A 23576-nucleotide genomic window follows, 5' to 3' on the forward strand; every position below is an offset into this window, starting at 1 on the left:
AGTGAGGCCATTCTGCCATTCAAGCCCCCTGTTGCGAAATCAGCATGAGGCCCTGTGTACTTTAGTTGGATTTTCTTTCCGCTGAAATTGCCAGGTTGGAGAGCGGCACTCAGCTGGGAATGCTGCTCTACATGTGAAGTAGGTTGTGTGTGCGCGTACATGTGTGTGTGAGCATGTCTACATTTGTGTCATCATGTTGAGAGGTCTTTCGTAAGCGTGGATGTGCAGCATGTGTGAGTGTGTATCTCTATCTGCTCTCTTTCTCCAGGTGAAGAGTCTATTCGGAGGGCGCCGCTTCAGTCGAGAGCCCTTCATGTCAGCCTGGCAGCACTTTACTCAGGAAGAGGTGGACTTAAAGTTCACCATCTGTCTTGGCTGGAAACACTCAATGGACCGTCTTAGTGCAACTACAAGTAGTTTCAAACCTATGTCTACATATAAATACATTTAAACCTGGAAAATAATCTTAAGGCAATGTTTGACTGAATTTATTTATTTGGTTCATGTGCAGGATTGTCAATGGCTAATTTCTGTTGGTAGTCTCCAGAGGAGGTCTAGCACAAATTGCTAATAAAATAGAGGATAAATTCAAAATAAAACCTAAAGAGAAATATACAGAGCTAAAGAAGAAGAAATGTCATTCTGTAGAATTTCTAATACAATTTCATGTAACACAGAAAACAAAAAAGTAGAGATGCTCTAATCCAGAATTTTCACTGCCAATGATACCCATATCACAGCTTGCTTTATTGTTTACCAAAATTGCTAAATGTATGTTTGCATTATACTGTAAAACTACTAAGTCTGTATTCAGATTGCCGAGATTCGGGACAGGGTATATGATATAATGAGCTTTAAAAAAGGTCATTAATTATTTATGAATGCGGCCATAACTGCTCAGTGTGTACAGTCTTGTGTAACCTGCCAAGGGACTACATTTGCAAATTAGTTTTAGCTACAATCTTGAACTAGATCTGCTGCAGGTTTCTCCCTTTAAAATTGAGCTTTCCTTTCCCTGCCATGCTACATACATGCCCAGTATGAGGGACTGCTGCAAAGTCATTGACACACTGAAAGAAACTGTTCACTGTCACTGTAAGTTCGTCCAGGAGGAGTGAATTATGAAAGACAATAATTGGATGCAATCTGCTTGGTTTCCTTAGACAGAAAACCTTTTCACCAGTTTGAATGATAAACTGAACTTGACTGCTTTGTTTGATCAACTAGGATCAACTGGAATGTATGTATGATTGAATTGAATTGACAATTTTTAGAAAGTGCTTAGAGATGACATTTTGTAAATGGTGCAATGTAAATAATCTGAACTGAATTGATGGGTTTACTTTACATCATTTTTTCTATTAGCAAAATTAGCACTGACTTACATCTTTAATCTGAACAACAACCTCAACAGTGTAATTTATAGCTTGTAAATAGTTCTGTGAACTATCATATCTAAAAATATATTTTTTGATATATTTATCTCTACAATATAAAAGATTAATATGTACATTTTGAATAAGTGTGCAAAAACTTCGATTCAAAAATGTATTTTATGGTGGTTCCTGTGTTTAAGTATTGAAGAAGCAAATACAGTACAATTTGACATTTTAACTATTGAAACACACTTGAAGCAGTACGGATCAACAGTACGATGACTTGGACCCATTCATAGCACCCATTCAGAAAATGTTTTTAAGCAAATCTGCTTGGATATGCCAGTCAAGTACAAGGGGGGCTAAATTTAGGAAACTTTCAAATATTTCTGAAAGACATGACACCATTTCATAGAAAACAATACCACAGCTTAAATTATAGACTTCTTTCCAAGATGTAACTTAAAAATTAAAAAGACAAATTAAAAGGTTGTAAAGAACGTAAAAAAAACATCGGAAGTTGACCAACAATTTTCTGTTCTACAAATGTAAGAATTTTCATAAAAATTTAGCAAAAATGGGGCGTGCTGTGGTGGCATAGGGGATAGCGCGACCCACGTTTGGAGGCACTGAGTCCTCGACGCGGCTGTCGTGGGTTCGATTCCCGGACCCGGTGACATTTGCATATTTGCAATGTCAAGATATGTAATCTTTGCATTACATATCTTCCCCGTTTCCTGTCAGCCTACTTTCATATAAGGGACACTAGAGCCCACAAAAAATACCCCTGGAGGGAAGGGGAAAAAAAATGCAAAAATATCTCATTTATTTGTCATTAACCTAAAACATGTACAAAGCCACAGTTACAAAGTCTTGCATAGCACTAATAAAACTTATATCTGCTAAATTCTGTTTGAGCTATTACTATGATGAGCACTTCAAGCAAGACACCCTCCTGAATCTGTTTGATATTTATTTTTCAGTAAACTGAAGGACTGTCAGAGTTTGACATTTCCATTTCTGAAACTATCAGACCAGCACATCTGGCACAAGTCATTTAAAACCTTGTTTGTGTTGATGTTCAATTTGATCTACAGTAAATTATTGTAACCACATCTAGATTCCTAAATAAATAAGTTACTGGCACTTGACTGATTGTCGCCATTACTAGTGATAAGCAATTTAACAGGTGTACCTAGCAGAGAGACCACTAAGTGTCCAGTGTGCACGTTTGTTTTTTTCCTCAGTTCTGCAGTTCCTGCAACTGATATATGTGTGCTTGAAGTGTTTATAACAGCTTCTGGATCAAGGAGGTATTTGGAGGTAAACCAGAAGCTATTGTAGTTCACAGTGTGAAAACTCTCACAATGCTTGCAAACGTGGCCAACTCGTGGATAGTTTTGATCCTTTTATTACCTTTGTTGACAAAAATGAATGTACAGCCCACTTTGGGAGGCATACTTTTTGACTAAAAGAGGATTGATGTGAGAGCAGTTTCTGTTAAGATGATGTCCACCAGTTACGTTTATCCCTACAATGATCTGTCACTCTTCTTGTCCACTTCCTGCTGCTGAACTCGTTGAGTCATTGTGCCACTCTGCTGGTTACTAGCTGCTCGCATATCAGTCTGAGTGCTTTCAGTGCATGACAAAGTGGAGGGAGTAGAGATGATGGTGTGCGTGCGTGCGTGTGTGTGTGCGTGCGAGGGAGTAAAGAGTATCCCGGCTGCAGAAATGGCATTTAAGTGTCTCTCCCCTTGCACTCCAGTAGTACTGCAGACCCATTACCTCAGTGCATGCCTCCATGTGCAGCTACAAATGTGTTCCCGAGCTATTCCTCCAATCATCTTGGTGCTCCCGTGCAACTCACCCGTCTACCTTTCTGTTCCGATCTTTTTCTCATTCATCATGCTTCCCTTCCTGTCCTCCTGCCAGAGGTCTTTACTAAGGTGTAATTTAGCCCCCGCTGTTCTCTAATTTCTGCCGTAGTCGGGAGGGGCGTGGCTGGCTACCTGACACCAGGGATACAATCTGTCAATCATTACCTACAGCCAGGAAATTGCGTTCAAAGTGAGAGTAATTATCAAGCGTGCCCCGTGTGGGCCAAATTGAACACCTTCTCGGTTTGGCACGCAGAGAGAAATATGTCTTCAGTGGCAAGGCCAGGTGGATTTGTGAGGCTTTTATTGTTGCTGAGAGCAAGGTGAGCGCTCTTCGTCTCTCGCTGCATCTTATCCTTGGGTTCTGTCCTCATTCTTCATTTATCATTATCAAATCCTTAAATATTCTTTTAATGTGCTCTCCCCTGGCCCACCTCCGATGTCTAGCAAATCAAACAAAGGAAACATATAAAATGACTAGTTATTAGAAAAACACCACATCTCTGTAGTCCAGTGAAGATGTCTCCAAAGCAAAAGTATAATGACAGCAGTGTAATAATATAGTTAAGAAAATCATGACAATATAAGAAGGTTGTGCGAACAAAAGAAGCATTTTGAATTTCTATTTGTGAAACCTGGAAAGACAATGTGGAACAAAACCCTCCATAAATACATTTCAGCATATTGTACTCAAAGTAGCTGTAAACTGCCTCTTCACCTCCTGTGGGCTCTAGAAAATTTACCAGTAGATAATAAACTTTGACCAATTACAGGTCTCTTTTGCTTTTTTCCACAGTTTCTTTCATGTTTTTGGCAACACTTAGCAAACAACTGTGAATTATTTCTAAAGTGACTGATCTGGAGTTATAGTGACAAACCTTTTCATACAAACTACCAGCAGTGACATTAAAAGTATTATGTTCAAATCCTCAGTGTTGGTGGTTTTGAATGTTGGCTCCAAACCTCCAACACTGAGACCAAATAACCAAAAGGCCTGTGGTTATTATACAAAATACAAGGAACTAAAACAAATTATAAACAGCAGGAATATTTAGCTGTGATGTAACAAAATATTGTAATATCTTATAACACTGAATTATATTCTATCTGTGAAATATTGTTCAACTATATACCCAACAGGACTTTGCCATCCAAGAATAACAATAACGAGACATTGGTTTAATGTTCCCTAAAACACACAGAGTGGGTCTGCATGACTTCTGAGGTGCAAAAAAAAAGACAGAGTTTGCCCGGAAAAATTTTAAAGTAATGTGATAAGAACTGAGAAGGGTGAAAAAAGGAAAACAGCAGCTGAATTGACATCACTGTTACCAGATTTGGAACCCTCCAGCTTTATATTCTTTCTCTATGATTATCTTGATCTTTAACAATTTAAACTTAAGCTTAATACCAAAACCACCTTTGTGTGAACTGTGTGAATTTTGCTTACTTTGCATATCAAATTTCAGACACAAAATTTAAATCATATTCAGGACATGAGCTCCAGCGTTTGCTTTACCGTCTCGTGGCCGTGGCCTTTTTAATTAACGTCAGACACTGAAGCCTGTCATAAGCATCTTAGTCAATCACCGGCATCAATGTCGACTCATCTGCAGCCCACTGCTAACCAAACCTTGTTAGAACAAGAACTGCATGGCTGACCTATTAACCTCATAATTAACAATGTGTCTCTTCTGCTGTAAATTGGAAAGTTAGAAGTGGCTCGATGAGTTAGACTGCAGCATTGCACTGCTTGTATCTGTATAACTACAAATACACAGTGGATACTCTCTGCCTGCAGCAGGCTTATGCAGAATAATAACAGAACCAGGGAGCAGATACAATTCAGTCTAATATATTGGTTTATATGGTTAGGATAGGAGCCTTTGTTTATATTGATATATTGTAGAGAAGAAAGAGTGATATATTATCAATAATGAGTCAGTCTCCACAAAGATGGATCTCTGTGTGCAACTGCTGACTCACATTAAACAGCTATCAAATGGGAATAGCAATTTGCAAATGTGATTTTTTCAGCTTTCCTGCTTAAAGGTTGCCAGGTCAGGGTGCCCTAAATGTTTCGACTGTGTTCAATCTTTTTTTTGAATGAAGCACATTTAATCTCTTCCAGTAACAGCAGTGCCAGAAGGAATGCCATCATTAAGTTGAAAGTTACCTAAAGACGTTAACATCGCTCCTTTGTGGTTGTGCAAACTGCTGGCTGTGACTCGGTGACATCACTCATATCATTGTGCTCTTCTATGGCTTCCACTACAGTTTATTCCACTTTTGTTTTGAAGGAATTTATCCTTCACATTTATCCATCTTGTCACAATAAAAGAAAATAATAAAAATTATTGTCAATTTTGGTGGTTTAAATGTAAAAAAATTTGCTTCAATAAATTTGCACACATGAAAAAGGGCTGACAAAAGGCGATATCCTCCAATGAATTGAAGCACACTTCCAGAATTTGCCTGTAAGCATGTTTAGGAATTGAAAACAATACATTAGAAGCACACTTTCATTTGATAAGTGCCAGATATTTATTTTGTTGACCCTTACTTGGATCCTATTTTTCCATTTCGAATTGCAGTATTGATACTGAGTACATATATTTGGTGACACATTTTTTATCTTGAAATTTGTTGCTGGTCCTATTCAATAATTAATTTTTTTTTTTTTTTCAAATGCATTTGTATTGTATTTTTTGTAACCAACTGTTTTAACTGCATGATTGCCCGGACACTTGTAAAAGAAATCTTTGATCTCAAGGAGCTCTATCCCGACTGAATAAAGGTTGAAGAAGAAAAAGAAGATACCTAGAAATGCTTCACACTTCTGCTAAAGTATGCTATGGAAATAAAAGTAGATAACTGTTATTGAGAACAGAACCGGAAGCTGCAGTTCGGTCCATTCAGTTAGAAAGATCATCCGGTGTTTCTATAACTATAAACAACTTTACACAGATTGATGGAAAAACATGTAAAGACAACTCATTTTTTCAAACTTTTCTTCTTCCTTAGACTACAAAAATACACACACAGCTCTGAAAATTGCATCAGTTTTTTCAACTTATGTTACATTTATTCATAGAGAAAATCTTAATGTTTTATTCCTAGGAAATAAACTATGTGCACACATCTAGTTTAAAAGCTTGACATACTTGCTAGGATTCGGGTGTGTCCATCAAGATATTACTCTACTTAAGAGTATTTGCACTGTAGCTGATATTACACTCAGCTCACTTAATTCATTTGGATTGGTGATGACAACTAACTTTTATGAGTTCAGTTAACTTAAAATGTAAGTTTTCATCTGAAATGAAAACTTATTTTACTTAGTACTGTTTTACTTTTTACTTTCAGAGTAAGTAAAACAATTAAGTCTACTGCAGCTTTAATACCCTACGTCACACATTATGATATAAACTTTGCTTGACATTCACAGAACATAAATCCCACAGTACCAACAACAGTCCAACCGCCATTTCTCTTGAGAATCGACTGCTGACAGCATTGAAAGTTCGGAGTGTGCATTTTCTTTATTTAAGAGGAGTTGTGTTACTTATGAGTATTCAATATCTCTCAGATGTTAACTTTCTGACACAGAGCCAAGCAATTCTAATGGCTACTTAGAAGGCAGTGATGACTAAAGTAAAGTTTTCATAATTCAAAACAAGTCTGACTTCAAACATCAGTAATTTTGAACTGCATATTTAAAGCTGCACAACGTCACTGACAACAACCAGTCCACATTATAATTTTGGCACCAATATGATTTAGCATTTTTTGTGTTTAAGAAAATATTGTAAATTAATATGTAATGTAAACATTCACATAAAGTTTCCTTATAAGGTTTGAGCTGTTTGATAAACTGCAGCTGTTGCCTATAAAAAAAGAAAGAAATCAATACTACTTCACTCTACAATCTAGAAAGCTACTGCTTAAACCAAGAAGTATTCATAATCATTCACAACCCTAGGCATGTAGAAAAGCAACATTCCTTATGAAGTTGCCAAAGAAATATTTAGTAAGTAGGCTTTAATGCAAGCAACGCATCAAGCACTTCACATAACTAAAAATTGGTTTCAAGTTGTGTCAAATATTTGAGGATGTTGGAGATATTTCATCCTTTTAATGCGAGTAAAGTTTTGAACATGTTGCAACTGGTCCAAGCATCATCTATTTTTGTGAAATATGAACATATTTTGAAGTGCTTTAGCAGCGATGCCATCCTGGATATTTCTTAAAGCAAAATATGGAGCATGTACAATACATCATCACGCAAATACGTCACACGTTACTGGAACTGATAAGTGGGATCGTTAAGCAATCAGCTTAACAATTTCAAGGAACTGAATTACTGAGAACCGATTCTCGATTCCCATCCTAATCCTATTTGGAAAACTAAAACATCTTGCAAAAGCACACCTATAAAATAATTTATGTTAATATATATTTTTCAAAATGAGTCATAATGTACGTTTGGAAAATTATATTATTGATGTGAAAAAACTTAAAACTTTGATTTGATTCAATTCAGTCTCTATTTGAAAGAAACTAAATGATTTGAGTATGTCTGACTTAAATTTGTCCAGGCTAAAAGCAATTACTTGTTACTAATTAAAGCATTTTTAAGTTGGATCAACTATTGTCTTTTGTCAGTGTAGGACCAGTACAGATTATTTGAAACTGTGCAACCAGATTATATCTTGCTGAAAAATGGAAGAAGTGTGTGTAGTCCACATAAAGACATTATGAATGCACCGTTACTACAACATGTTAATGTCTGCAGAGTCTTCTGGCATTTTCAGGACCTGAAATCTAAATGTGAAGTGCAGAGAGAGGTGGAGAATATGGATGCACCAATGTTAAAGGCTCCAAAATTGGGGCGGAGGAGGGGGGGAAGAGAACGAAGGAGCTAATTAACATATTAATGACCCCACCTTCCTACAGCTTCTGTCGGATAGTCCAAATACTTTGATAAGTATGCAAATGAGAGCTGCACCATCTGAAGAGGGAATTAGCTCTGCCTGAGACAGCCGAAGGAAGAGGAGGAGGGGGTAAGCGGAGAAAAGCACGGAAGAAAGAAAGGAAGGAAGGGAGGAAGAGAGCGTTAGAAGGGGTAGGAAAACCAAAAAAGGGCAGGAAGGAGAAGAGAAGAGGAGTGAGAGAAACCAAATCCAGAGAGAGTGAGATGGGAGGGCATCTCAGGCAAAGTGATGAACTGATATCTTCTTGTTTGTTTTAGCTCTCTTTAATTATCTGATCTGCTCGTCAGTTTGCGTGCGTGTGTTGGTGTAGAGGCGGTGATGGAGAACAGGGGAAAAAAGCTTTTCATTCCTGCTCTCAAATCAATATGACAGTGTCCGTCAGAGCTGCAGCGACAGGTTTAAGTTTCGCAGGCAAGACTGAGGCTGATGATGTGAAGAAATGACCATGAACAGAGCAAAGCAAGGTAATATAACATTCTGCAAAAAGCAAGAGCAGAGAAGCAAAAACCTAAAGTAGTAAAATATAGTACGCATGTATGAATGGTGCACAAACACCCAGAGTAGACCCAATTTTGTTTCATTAAAATATGTTTTATTATAACGGGCAGTGACTACAGATTACATCAAGTATAAAGATATAAATCTTTAGCAGTGATCTGCTTTATCTAATCACAAAGAAAATAAATAAATAAAGCCAAAGAACATGAGATAAATGATGTAATGTATATCTTCCAAAGAGGAAACTTACTGAAATCTTTAAAACTGACAGTTTCACTACCCATGTATATCAAGAGAATTAACTATTTACCTCCTTTAAGTATGCAAATGAGAGGCGCACCACTGTGGTGACTGTGACTGTGGTGTTGAGACATTCACCAGTGTGTAATTTTCTGAAGAATATTTTGAATAACGTGCAGGAAAATTAAGAAACACTACAGTCCTGCATAATTGGAGGTTCAGATCTATTTCAGTCTAAATGTTACAGCTCCGCTTCCTGAGCTGCACAGAAATATCTGCACAAATCTTGGCCTTTGTTAAAAAAATACAACCCCCCCCCAAAAAAAACGAAGGGAATTCTTCACTGAGCATTAGCACCATAATTAGCAAGACCCTGTTCTGTCCTAGTTATGTAAGATGGCTGTTTTGTCTTTTGAAATTGGATTACCGCAGGAGAAACCATTTATTTCCAGAAATGGGGAAATTTTTCTTTTCATCCTAGCGACTTCACTATAAAGTCTCCGGTATAAAGATATCCTTTGCTATTCAACTCAGGCGCCATACTTACACACCCCAATAAACATGATTAGCATGGCAGACTGTAAATATGCAAATGAGAGGGAAGATGTGTGGAGAATGTTTATACAGTAGTTGGAGCTTTGAGTGTCGCACAAACTCTCCACCCTGCCCATTGTCTGAAAACCAAGATGAGGTTAAAAAGGGGGCCTCTGTTAAATTTACCCTTATTTTTATTCTTTCATAAAAGTAATTCATCCATATAGTTTTTAATACAAAGGAATGCATTATTATCAACCTTTTCCCTACTTTAACTGGAACAACAAAATATGATACATTAGCTAGTGAACTCCAACATACTTCAAGAGTCAAAATGGTGGGTTGGTGAGTAAAAAGTCTGACATGAACCCAAAAGCCAAGAGAGTTGTAACTGGTCCATTACTGACTAATATATAATGTATGACACTGAATTAAAAAGTTAATCAGAGTCTAGAAAATGGACTGCAGGGCTCAACTGACAAACTTGTGTATGAACACATGCAATGCAAGCTGAAAATCTCAGGAAAACCTTCTTAAATCTGCAGCTAAGTTGTGGAAATCATAGTCCAAAGTTTATTCAATTCTGCAATACCTAAAAACTGAGGTCCACTTGGACCAAAAGTACCTTTTTATGGTAGTTCTAGGCATTTCTTTGTAGAAAGTACATCAATGAATAACCTACTTATTATATAATTGAATAATTAGACATGTTGCTGGATTGTATTTTATTTTATGGCATGGACAAAAGAAAACAAAAAAAAACAGAAAATCATACAACTGAAAACATTTGTATTACAATGTTTTATGTTATTTTTAATCAGGCTTTTCTAGACCAGATTATCTTTTATTTGACTACGTTTTGATCCAGACCTTAATGATTTTATCATCTATATGGCAAACAGTGACCGTACTTATATCAGTGAATATTGCATTGGTTGACCCATTGCATGACTATGTTATGACCCCACTATGACCATGTTGTGACCCTGCTATGAATATATTATCTTCCTATGTCACTACCATAAATATGCTATGACACTCCTAAGAATTGTAACAATGTGATGACCACACAGTCATGATACAAACATGATGTTGCTATGACCTTACTATGATTATGGCTAGTCCTACTTTCTGGACACTGACCTATGGCCCTAAAACTGTTAGAAACTTTCACAATGGAGAGTTAAGAAAACTTCAAATAATTAATTCAATTAATTCAAACATGCGTCTCCTCATGTTTAGTGAAATAGACATTTTTTTCCTGGCTTTTAGTCTTGTTCTATATGTAACAAAAGAGAAACGAGGCAATGAAAGATGAGGTAGATATAGTCTGAAATGACAGATCAAAGCCTTTTTAGAAAAATGTATTGCACTTAAAATTATAGTATATAAAGCACTCAAACAGCAAAAATGTTAATTTCTTGACTATACAACACAGAATTTGTGTGGATTTGAATAGGACCTAGCATACAAACATAGGTCAAGATTAACTAGACACATTTTTTCCAAAAAAAAAACAAACTCTGTACACACTGAGTCAGCACTACAACTGCAATTTAAATATGCAAGAAGGGAAATTAATTCTCCTTTTAGAACAATTCCTTACAAAAACATAATTCCTATTTAATTCCCAAACAAACAAAGAAAAACAGAATGTCATATTTAAGCACATTAAGACACTTACAGCTCTGAACATGATGCAAAGTCGGGCATGTTTGCCCCGAAGACTAGCAGCTCTTTGGGGAGAGAGGCCATCGAGCAGTGTTATCGACATTATAGACGCCCCAGCCTGGAGATAGGCTTCACATCGATCCCCTGATTAATTACTATCTGCAGGCACCAGCACGGTGAGGAGAAGAAGGTGAGACAGGCGGGAGGATAGGAAGAAAAGTGAGAGAATGATAGAAAATGAGGATAGGGTGTGAGAGGAGGGTGGATGAAGGATTGGAAGAGTCCGGCTTGTATTATCTATGAATATCAGCTAAAGGCTACACAGTAATCTTCGAGGTGGAATATTATTTATTGATACATGGGTAGGCTGGGAAGCTTATCTAAGCTGCAACCACCTCCGAACACCGCCAAGGACAAAATAAAATTTACACATTACTGGGGTGGAAACAACTTGCAAAGACAAGTAGAGGGCACTGAAGAATCCAACCATGAATTCCCAACTGGGTTATACACCCTCTGTAAATACCAGTGAAAATAACAACATGTGAAATACAGACATGTACTCCAACCTCTTTTAGCATGCAGAACAAACGATCAAACACTGAATTGTTGATAAGCACCTTGAATAGAAAGCTTCAATGATCATTGGGTAGTCAGTAAAAAGCTAAAGTCCTAGCGTTAGTCTTCCATTTGAGTCTAGCTTAAGACTGGGCTGTATATTTAAATAATGTGCGGGAAAGAGTCCATTTCATGTTCTCATTAAATCATATAAAGTTAATCCATGTCTAAATAAAAGAATAAGTCGAACAGAGGTAGCGCAGTCCATCCCCTCAGACAGTAAACAGGGTTGAAGGTGCGTCAAAGCAGCATCTGGCCGCTTTATAAAAATATCATATAATATACAATATAATGATAAATTATTATGGTACTGCTCAGTATGTGTTTGCAGTGTTTGTTTTTTGCTAAATAAAAATTAAAAGTTTACATGAAATAGTGCACAACAGTAAGAACACCTGCTTTCGTAACAGATTACATACAATTATTAAAGTATAAGGCTTCTTATAAAAAATATTAAATGCAAAAGGATTTACAAAACATTCATATTCACCAAGTTAAGCGAAAATAGGAGGCTACAGATGGTCATAAATTAACAGTTGTTTAGGAGCCACAAGAGCCGGCTGTCTGGAAAGAATCAAATGTCCCATCACTGTTTGGCATTCTCGCAACTAATTCAGAAAATGTTAAAGAAAAAAAAAAAACAGGAAATACAACAATATTCTGGACATATTTACTCTGAAGGGTGTTATATTGTCTCCCACAGATTAATTTAATGTTTCTAAGGGCATAAGGCTTATTGAATTATTTGTACTTTCTCAGGGTTTAAACAGTACAAACAAAATAATTTAAAACATTGTCAGAATGCTTCTGTAAAAGTAAATGTCTATAGTAAATACAAACAATTCTAAAAAAAAAAAAAATACAGAAATGTAATTTCCATCAGCATCATGGGTGTCATTAATAAAATCCCCTATGAGATCTTCCAAGAGCTCAGACAGACAGAATGAATCAGATCACGCTGCCAAAATCACAGCAATTATGTTCTTGGGGAAAAAAAAGTTAACTAAGACCTTAGTTTTGTCAAACTAGAATCCAAAAACCCTTCTGTAGAATATTTTAAAAAGAAAGGAGACACACACCCTTTATCAGACTAAACAAAGATGCTGGCAAAGGATCTCCTCCATCCTGCCAGACCTATAAATATTTAGAAGCATCGGAGCTTTAAACAGTAACAAATACTCTCCAGCCTTCTGTAAAAAGGCTAGAGAGAGGATGCAGGTAGACGCTGCAGGGACTGTTCACTGTTTGCTACTAACTCTACTTCACCGGACTAGAGCTGGCTGCTACTTGTGTGCTCACTGACATTTTCCATGCATCCCAAACTGCAGCAAAACAACACACAGGAGACCAACAATAGTCTTAAGTGACTTGACAGAAGGCAGAAATCTTATAATGCTGCAAATACATCAGGAAGAGCAGTAGTTGCACTTTAAATAAAATCCTTGTTTTAGTGTGACAATAGCTCTATTTTATGTTTTTTCAGGTCTTAAATAATATTACGCAAACATAACCAGCTTAAATATAACATTTAGTTTGGAAATTATATTCATTATTGTCCAAACCAGCTTGGCCCTCTATAAAGAAAAGTAATTGATGCACTTCTTAAATCATTATTTAACTACAATTACCTACATTTTTGTGTTCAGTTTCATGAACCAGACCAAAGACAAATTACTATCTAACTTGTAACTGTAACTATCAGGTAAGATTTTCAATAGCAGCATAATGTGAAATCTAAGGAAATTCAAGAATTCTTTCAAATTTTTTAGCATCTTTGTAGAGAGGATCACCAAGATGTTTCTAAGGCTTTCCAATGCGAGAGAACCACAGTGTGAGCTTTTATCAACAGATAGAGAAAACATGCCAGAGTGGTGAACCTTTCCAGGAGGCTCCGGCTTACCAAAATTATTTCAAGAGTGCACTGAATAGTAGGAGGTTACAAAAATATCCTAACTTAATATCTAATCTGAATATGCATACTTGCTGAAGAAAAACTTAAGATTTAATGATTCAACAATAAAAGCGAGTGAGCAAAATTGGTTTCCATAGAAAAGTTCCCAGAAAAAATTGTAAATGGCTTTACTCAAATTTGCCACAAAATAGCAAAACGTTATGATCTCCAAGACTTTTGGAAAAATGTTCTGTGGATTACTGAGAACAAATAGGAAGGAGGAGCTTTCCCCCCTCTCCCCATTACATTTGGTTCAAACTAACCCAGAGACTCAAAGAAGAAGAGTCCAACATGGTGGTAGTAGTGTGTTGGTCTGCAGCTGGATGACTTCTATGAATTTGAATTCTTAACCACGAATTCTGCTTGATACCAGAAAATCTTGTTGGCGAATATTCAACTCTCAGACAAAGGCAGTGACACTTAACCCGCCAGTAAGTCCATCTACAAATGGCATAAAAAAAATTCCTCGATAGTGAGGTGGAACACACATTGCCAATTATCATAAATGCATAAGGGTGGCCAAGGGTGGTCGCAACAACTGCAGCATTACTTTTTTTTAACGCAGAGTTGGCTTGGATAGCTTTTTCCCTTTTTAAAGCTAATCATCACATTTTTGGCAAAACGTGCAACAAATTGTGGCTTATTTTGTCAGTTTTCTTCCAATCATGTGTTCTGACAATGAAGATGCCTAAAGACAGGGAAAGAAACTGTCACTGCACAAAACTGGCTTGAAGAGAAAAATAAAGAGGAACAAAAGAAAAAAAAAGGTAGATCAGACCTCTGTCACACATGTGAGGACAAACAGTGAAGAGAAAGAGGAAACATCTCATTTTGGTAATAAGGTGACTGGTACTCTCTACCTCTCTGAGTTGAGACAACAATAGGCAAATTGTGTGCGGGTGTGCGCAGGCGTGTGTGTGTGTGTGTGTGTGTGTACAGGAGCGCCATGCACTTTTCCATTCTCACTGACCTGAAAAGTTCTGTTAATGCTGGATCCACAGGCACTGAGGGAGAAACAGAGAGACGGAGAGAATCATTATGAAACGACACCGGCTCCAGCTGAACACACAAGCCATAACACACATAAAGGGAACCTGCTGAAATGTTGATCTCTGTGACTTTCCGTCTGCGTAGGTTTGCCATAAAATAAATTAACCATGAAACACTTGAAACACTTAAAGCTGGAAACATAAGAAATTCCAGCTGGGAATAAGTCAGTCAGCATCTAATAAAATGTGTTTTATTTTGATGTTAAAAAGTATATTTTCATTATTTCTGTTCACAAATATAAATGTATTGTGTTTAATCTTTTTAAATGGCTTAGATTAAATAACTTTGCATATATTAGCATATACTACATGCAAAAATATACAAAACATTTTTCTTCATTTATTTTTTAAATACATTTTTCAAATGTTTTTTTTTTTTCATCCAAATAGATGACACACAGCATCTATCTATTTATATAACTTTTCAAGGCAAGAGGTTTTGACCACCCACAAGCATAACTTGGTGGGTTACATAAAAGTAGAATTTTGGCAAAATTGACAAATTTAGTGAGAAATTTAAGCAAATGCATTTGATAAAAGACTGTTCATCTTGGGCACCTCATCTAACAAGCAATATACAAATCATCTCATACAGTTTCAGAGAGATATGGTGACATTTGTAATTGACGCACATCACAGATGTTTGACGTTTAAGAACAAGTCATTTGATCAATAGCAATCCATTGAGCAACAGTTGCGCCGTCAATGCTGAAGCTGCACAAAGACTTCATTTTTTACATAGCTTTGCCTTAGACCTTGGGATTTTTTTTCTAACATCAAATAATTTTGTCTTTGTAATTTCATTTATGTCATGCACAAAAAACAGATTTTTTTTTTTCTAACTATGATTTGTGGATTCTAAGGATGGTCAGACACTTTTCATGGCAACACTTTGTGGTAAGCTATTATACATGTGAATTTTACTGGTAAAAATTTAGATGACACAACACTGTCAGAATATATCTGGATGATTATTGGGGACACAGATTTGCTTGTATTTGTAAAATAAAAATGTACAATACTCTGCATTTCAAAGTGACAGGTTGTAATTATGAGATCAGTCCTTTATGTTCGTGTTTGTTTTTACCTGCCGAATATTGGCTTATTCACATTTATAATTAAACCTCCAAAACAGATTTGAATGTCAAATAAATGTCGACTTTCATACCAAAAAGCCGGTGCAATGTGATCTTAAATGTACAACCACAGTCAAGAATTTGCTTAGGCACATTCTGTCTACACATCCAAACCAAAAAGGAGTTACATTATTTATAAAAGTGAAGTTTCAGTGAATGTCAGTCATGTTCATCTAAATCAAGATTGAGCCTTCTAAACAATGACTACATTGAACCAAGATAAGCAAAAGATCCAAGCTGTCAACTGTGTTTTACAAGACTAATATCTCCTCCCATTGAACTAACTGTCTGTACATGCTGGATAGATTTTTGCCATTTTTGATAATTGAAAAGTATTTTGTGTTGTAATTTTGCCCAATGCAGTATGTTATTCTTATAATTTTTTACATTAACCATGCCTGACTGACGTATCACTTTGCTGATGTCACACCTGAATTCCCCCACAGTGGGAAAGTAAAGGATATTTATTTTTCGTCTAAGTCTGTAAGTTCATGTATGTCCTTACTTGTTGGAAATTAAGGTTAAAATTAATTATACTAAATGCAACTTTTTCATGATATCCAAGGGGCATCTTTGTGGTAAGAGCACAACTCATATTTCAGTGAGTTAATTGCCAAAGGAAATAGCCTGAGTGTAAGTCAATCTGCAGTCATGTGTGGCAGTTTGGTTGGAGGACATGTGTAGTGATGAACAGCTGCGATTTATTTAATGATTTTTTTCTTTGCAAATACAAATTCAACTCTATACCTCATTATATCATGGAGGCATTTTGTTGTCAATAAACAACCATTGCAACGCAACTCAAATTTTCAATGGCACTTTAGATGAAACAAATGTGCTGCTTCAGCTGCCAGTAGAAATCGAATATTTGGACATTACTTTTGACTTAATATTAAAAGTTGCTTGTATAAAGACCATGAATCACAAAGTCATATCTAAAGGGTGGCCTTGAAAATTAAAGAACATTTAGTTATGTTTCTATGGGAAGTTATACAGTTTAACAAAAGAAAGGAAACACTGTAGCTTATATAGTCCAAAATAGAATAGAATAGAATAGAATTCAACTTTATTGTCATTGCACTGTCACAAGTACAAGCAACGAGATGTAGTTTGCATCCATCCAGAAGTGCTCTACAAGATATAAATATATGATGAAATAAATGACCTGTAATATCAGAAAACTTTATGAGCCAACATCTTGTTGGAGGAGTGCATAACTTTTGAGATTTTCATAAAAAATTTTGAATTTAAATTAATATTTTTTTCCCTTTTTGGAAAACAATGTTAGGTACTTCAACACATGTATTAAAAGATGAACCAAAAGGAGCATCATCTCACCTTTCATTTAATTTTATTCACTTAGAAAACACAGGTCCTCAGCTTTGTCAACAACATAAAAGGGAGCCATTGTTTTGCGAACTGAAAATGAGAGGCATCTATTCAATGAAACCCTCCGTTTATTCTGATTTGTGTTCCATGCCACTGCGATTTCTGCCAATGTTTTATTTTGAGGCGTTGAGAAGGTGGACTTCTGTTGCTGTTAGATACATATAAAGTGAAGATAGAGGAGTGAACAGCGAGAGAAAGCAACTGGAGTGTAACTGCTCAGGATCTATGTGCCTGTGTGTGTGTGTGCATATATGCGTCTGTGTTGGGAGAGTGAAGGTCACCCTGAATAGAGGTGTGTGTTTCTGTGTGTATCTGTGCAGATACCTTTGGAGCGTGTGCGATGGCGCTTATCGTCTGCATCCACCTCCATCTGCAAAAAAGGCACAAACAAGCTGTTCAACACAACAGACAGACCGGTGAAATTATCTTTAATTTGGATACATGTTCTCTCAGGTTCAGAGTGCTATTTCCACCCTGTCAGGCATTTCAGTTCGCACCTGATGTGCCAGAAGGTTTCATGTAGATGACTGATGGGCAGCATTAGTGTGAATGATTAAAGTGATTTAGAGACTGCACAGTCGATTTTTCTTATTTTATTTTCTTACTGGATAGATGTAACCCGAAAAGCCTTTTTGTGAGCCCATCTGATGAATTGACATGAACCCTGTATGCGTTATATATGATTCAATGTAGCCTGTAGTTGCAGTCCCCATTACATCCCAGCTCTTACTAATTTAAGGTATTTACATTAACAAGCAATAAGATGTAAGATAATTAACTCAAACAAGTAAATCGGGCAAAATAAAAGCGCCAGCAATCATTTCGAAACAGAATTTCAATAATAATAGGTTTTATTTATAATGCCAAGTTTATCTTGAGATTTCAAAGGGTCATACATAAAACAAGCAATTATAATTTTAACCCAGTCAAGGTGTAAATATAAAATATGTCCTGCCAATATTTAAAAGTACCTTTGGTTACTGCAGTGAACTTTTCCATAGTCTGTCAAGTTACTAAATACTTAGTTTTCAAGCTTATGTTATCTCATAAACCTCGGAGAGCTTCAAAGAGCTGCTGGATTCAAACCGACTTTAAATTAAACTCGGATGGACTCTACTAAATAGATCACTTCTGAAGGCAATTAGTAGTACCAGATTGTATTTGCAGTTTTCCATTAACTGCATACCACACTCATCATATTTTTATTTTAAGAAAAGAAATGCAAATCAATTTATCATATGCACAACTTTGTTGTTCTGTCACATAAAGTCACAATAAACATATTGAACATTTGGTTCTAACACAAGAAAATGGGGAAAATGTCAGGGCTGAACAAAGATTTTGCGAATTGAGCTACATTACAGATCCTACAGCATGATCAAGAAGATGTCCTTAGCTTATATGCAACCTTATTCATTCAGGTCATTCTTGGCAAATCACATATCATTTAAACAGAATTTGTTCACTTTTATTCTTAAAGTGAGTTTAAAGGTTTTGTAAAAGTCTTTTAAATCTAAAAATGTTTTCTTGAAACCATCAATACCACTGGGTGCCAAACATCTCTCTTTCACTCAAAAAGTATCAGCTTCTCTCCAAAAAGTCAATAAATTATTCCCCAAAGTCTCTGTGGTGTCATTAGGAAGATCCAATCCTTCTGATCGACAACCCAGCCTTCTTTTAAATATACTTCTCCAGTTAAGTATGTTGACCTCCTGTGTCCCAGTGGAAACATTTTGGAAATGACTGGTCCAGCTGAGATTTATCTTCTCTCTCAGCTTTCTTGAGAAAGCAAGCACTCTAGAGATTTCTTGTTTCTAACTATTATGTGATTAAGTATTCTGACTAATTTTAAAGTGATATATTTTTGGAGTACACATCCATTTTCAACACACACTTTTTCCAGGGTTTTTTTTTTCTTGTTGCTTTTTTAGCTTTCAATATCTGTTATGCTGAAGTGATGACATTTGAAACAGCCTTTTGTATTCTTTAAGGTAAGGTCGGTCGAGGTAGGAATCTTCTTTCTTCTGATTATGCATACATTGCCTGCTCTTCGAAACCAGGTTTATTGTCTGAGAGATAGCTCAAGACAACCTAAATCACTCTACGTAGTTATGCAGTTACAGGCTTAGGCTGCTGGAGTCACTTTTTCTCACTCTGCTACATTCTCCTACTACTCTCCAATTTTGAATTACAAGTGTTATTCCAGCCTCCAGCTGTATGTTCTCCCTCTGCTTTTTTTCTTCATAAAAGCTAAATTGTGTCTATTGTTCTGTTTAGCTGTGATACCTTCCTGAAGTAGGACATCGGTAGTGCTATTTTTTATTCAATAAGTAGGGAAACCGGCATATATCTGGCTGTGTTTCTGTCCAAGAAAATGCCACTGAAAGAGCTACTACTGCCTTTCTGTTAACACAGAAAGTATGTTAAACAAAAGTGTTTCTGTGTTGTTTCTTTTGTATAGGTGTTGTCTTCTCAAATCCACAGACTGATCACACAGTCAAGTTCTGTTGGGCTTTCCTCCTGTTAAATAGGAGTTTTTCCTATCCACTGTTGCTACATGCATGCTCATTCTGGCCTGTTAATGTCCTGTACTTGTATGGTGCTCCAAAGCACTTCACATTACATTCAGTCATTCCACCATTCACCCACACACTGATGATGGCAAGCTACTGAATAGTAGCCTCAGCTGCCCTGAGACAGTCTTACTATATGAGGGATGACAAAGTAAATGTATCACAATGTATGTGATTGTCTACTGTCACTACATTCGACGAGTGAATGCTGTAAGTGTGTCATTTGATGCAATTTGCTGAGATTACTTAGAATTTTTGTAAACAGTTCGAATAAACTTATTGAAAAAAATCCAGTAGGATCCACTGTAATCTATGTACTTAACTTTTCAGGATAAACTTGAAGACTATAAAATGATTTTGATGAGGATTCGTTTTTACTAATACTTTTTTCAATTTATATTATATTTCACATTTTCCATTCCAGATACAAATTACTTCTTTTTTGTATCTAGATTTAAGTTCTTTATAATGCTGTAATTATATGATGCAAAAGCATCATATAATTACAGTGACTATGTTTCTCATGCGGTCTGTGATTACAATGATTGAATTGCCAGGGGTGAATTGTTTTTCTTGGAAATTACTCAAAATCAACATAAATTCCACAGAGACTCATATTTTTGCCAGAACTGATGAACTGACTAATAGATAAGTTTGGGAATTGCCTTCAAAATCTTCACTGTTAACCCTATTCCAAAAAGGCTCTAGGATATGTTTAATGAATATTCATATTTTACCATTTTTCTTGCTTTTTGACTGAAATAATGCCAGAAATTTTATTGTGAATTTTATTTAGCATCTTTTGTCCTTGTGTCCAAGAAATCGTCAGACTGTTTGTATATTCATTTTGCAGTTGTGTTGATTTTTCCTCTAAAAACTGGTTTATGACACAGAATGTTCAAGCTGTTTTTACACCAAAGTAAGCATTTTCCTGGCTTTCTTTTACAGCTATCAGACATACATATCTCTTTCCTATATAGCTTTATCACCTCAACAACAGATCATAAATTGTGAAGGAACTTGAATGCCAATGAACATTCTTCTGTTATTTCCAGATGCCTCTAAATGTTCCTGCTTGCCAGGATTGGAAGATGACGGGGGCCGTGTTTGGATGTCTCGTTTTATTCAACATGATTTATTAACAGCATGCTTGCTTTACTGTAGAGCCTCTCAGTACTAATGGTGTGCTTCTTTATGAACGCCTATAAATGTTTCAACGGGAGAAAAATAAAAAGATGAAACACAAAGATAGCTTATAAATCTTCTCAGTGTAGAAAAGAAGGAAGCAACATATGGGATTTTGGTTATGGCAAAGAATCTGTGGATGAGGAAGTGAAACACTAATTTTAACTATTGTACAGTTAAGGAGGAAAAAAAGTTTCCATGACTTTTAATATTATTGTGGGTTAAAATAAGTAAATCCCATTATTCAATAGTTTGTTCTGCCTTTGCCTGTAATAACATGAAAACTTAATCTGTCTCTCAAAATATAGTCTAGACATTTTTGAGTTTACTTTTTGTAGTAAATTTGCTTCATGTCAGTGATATTTTATTTGGTATTTGTTTCTGCAACAGCATTTTAATCAGGTTGAGGTTTGGACTTTGACTGGGCCACTGAAAAAAATATTTTTATTTTATTTAATTTATTTTTCTTAGTCATTGTGTCCTACATATTTACATTTTAATCTAGGTCTTGTGATTTCTAGATATACAATTGCAGACCAAAATAGTGATGCTACATACATAAGAGAGAAAACATCCTTTCTCCAGAAAGCCATTGCATACAAGCCATTTTTTCATCCATTTTCCATCTGAGCTTTAATATTTTGCATGCTAATTGATGCATGTAGCGATTAAGATAGAGTTATTGGGTTACTTGCAATTTTCCTCACCACTATTTAGTTTGACCTTGGAGAGGTAGCTGTTTTGAATGTATACCTTTTGTGAAAAATCTATTATGCTATTGAATGATGGACTTCAACACTGTCTGTTCCAATTCAAGAACATTTATAATCCTCCTTTAGGAAAAAAGAAATATTCCAGTGGGGAGGTGAGATTGTGCCTTTTTAGCATTTATTTATGCCACAGAACAAAAAAAATATGTATCCATATGATGCAATTCTTTTAAAGCTCTGTTTTATTACCAGGATCACTTGTGACACATTATAGGAAGACAAAATTTTGCTTTAATTAAATTTTTCCTAATTAAGTAAATTAAATGATCAAGCAGCGCGTTCATTTAAAAAAAAATGACAATGTCATAGCTGTATTTCGAACTTTTGCTCCAAATGGTAAATAAAAGGCAACAGCTGCGTTTTAAAAGAGAAACTTGTTAGAAAATGACTACTGGTCTAAGAAAGCATCTACTTTATCTGATGGTCTTGAAGGGTAGTCCAAAGGGATAATTCATAGTGTGGAAAATTTAATTTTGTGAATTACTGCTCCATTTTCAAAATAAGTCAAGAATAAAGTAGAATATGTTGAAGAGGAACATTATGATGTGCTTGGCATACCATCCTCCAAACTTATCTGTTCCTGATCAAATTCAGTGATCAACAGCTGCCAGCTAGCTGAATCCAAGGCTTAGGAATGTTTTTTCAGACATCAGTGGCTCACATCACAGTGAAGATGGATTGGTATTAACTCTGGTTTTGCTTGAAATACATTTATGTTCCTATTACTTGAGACTTGACTTGGCAGCACAGTAATTTAACAAGAAGAAAAGAGAAGAATCTAAGAGACAACTTTAAGTCAGCTGCAAGATTTGAACATATTGGCTATTGGTTTTAATCATTAAGACCTGATGCAATATTTGGGTTCAACAGTTCCTAGGGATTGAATTAATTAAAATGAAAAGCAGGTAAAAAGAAATAAAAAATAGTCTAAGCCTTTAGATAGAAGAACAAGACTTGCTTTGGATTTAAATAAAAATTTGGAAAGTCCACCCCCACATACCAGTTCTGACTTTTTAACTAGGTCTTTAACACTATATCCAAAGGAATAGTTGAAAACAACAGCGATAATAACAGCAGCAAATTCTTCGCCTCCACTTTCTTGTCAGAGCTGAGCCCAGGAAACCTGCAGGCCTCTGACGTACCGCACGCCACTGTGGCTCACCGTATGTCGCAGCCCTTCATACCCTGTCTGGCTTTTATGGTCTCTTAGGACCCCAGGAAAAAATGTCACAGCTGTAATGAAGGTTAGTCTGCTTATTGAGGATTAGTTGAAGCCCGCTCCTCCCCCATCTGTGTCTCAATTAGACCCCTGGATCAATGGCTTTATATTCTGAGACAAATAAACACACAGTTATGTTGATCCCACGGCTTCAAGAGTGATAGAGATGATCAAATCTGTACCATTTTGTATGTTTCTCACAATGAGCTTTGGTTATTTTTCTACAGTTTGGTAAAATAAGTAAATAAATAAACAGAATAATTATTTTATTTTTAAGGTAATAAATAAAAATTTATTATTTTGTAGAAAAAAAAGCTTTGGCCACTTTTCTACATTTTGGTAAAAATAAATAAAATAACCACCTCTTTCAAAAAAATGTTTTAGGCAAAAATAAATAAAGGCAAACAATGACTAGGGCCATTATTTTAGGAAGAGGCTCAAGAATACAATTTAAAATAAATAAAAGCCTGATATTAATTTATTGTGAAGAGTTT

General features: G+C 35.9%; 1 protein-coding gene across 7 annotated transcripts in view; it reads right to left on the reverse strand.

The window, feature by feature from the left end:
* Positions 1–23576, reverse strand: part of myt1lb (myelin transcription factor 1-like, b) — a 123341-nt gene that overhangs the window by 51627 nt on the left and 48138 nt on the right. For all 7 annotated transcript variants that reach the window (XM_028000855.1, XM_028000859.1, XM_028000854.1 and 4 more), the window contains 2 exons: positions 17660–17705; positions 14732–14765 (listed from right to left, as the gene is read on the reverse strand). In XM_028000855.1, coding sequence (XP_027856656.1) covers positions 14732–14765; positions 17660–17705 — 80 coding nt within the window. The remainder of the gene's footprint in view (positions 1–14731; positions 14766–17659; positions 17706–23576) is intronic.

Source organism: Xiphophorus couchianus, chromosome 19 (genome assembly GCF_001444195.1).
Source record: "Xiphophorus couchianus chromosome 19, X_couchianus-1.0, whole genome shotgun sequence".
Classification (NCBI taxonomy): domain Eukaryota; kingdom Metazoa; phylum Chordata; class Actinopteri; order Cyprinodontiformes; family Poeciliidae; genus Xiphophorus; species Xiphophorus couchianus.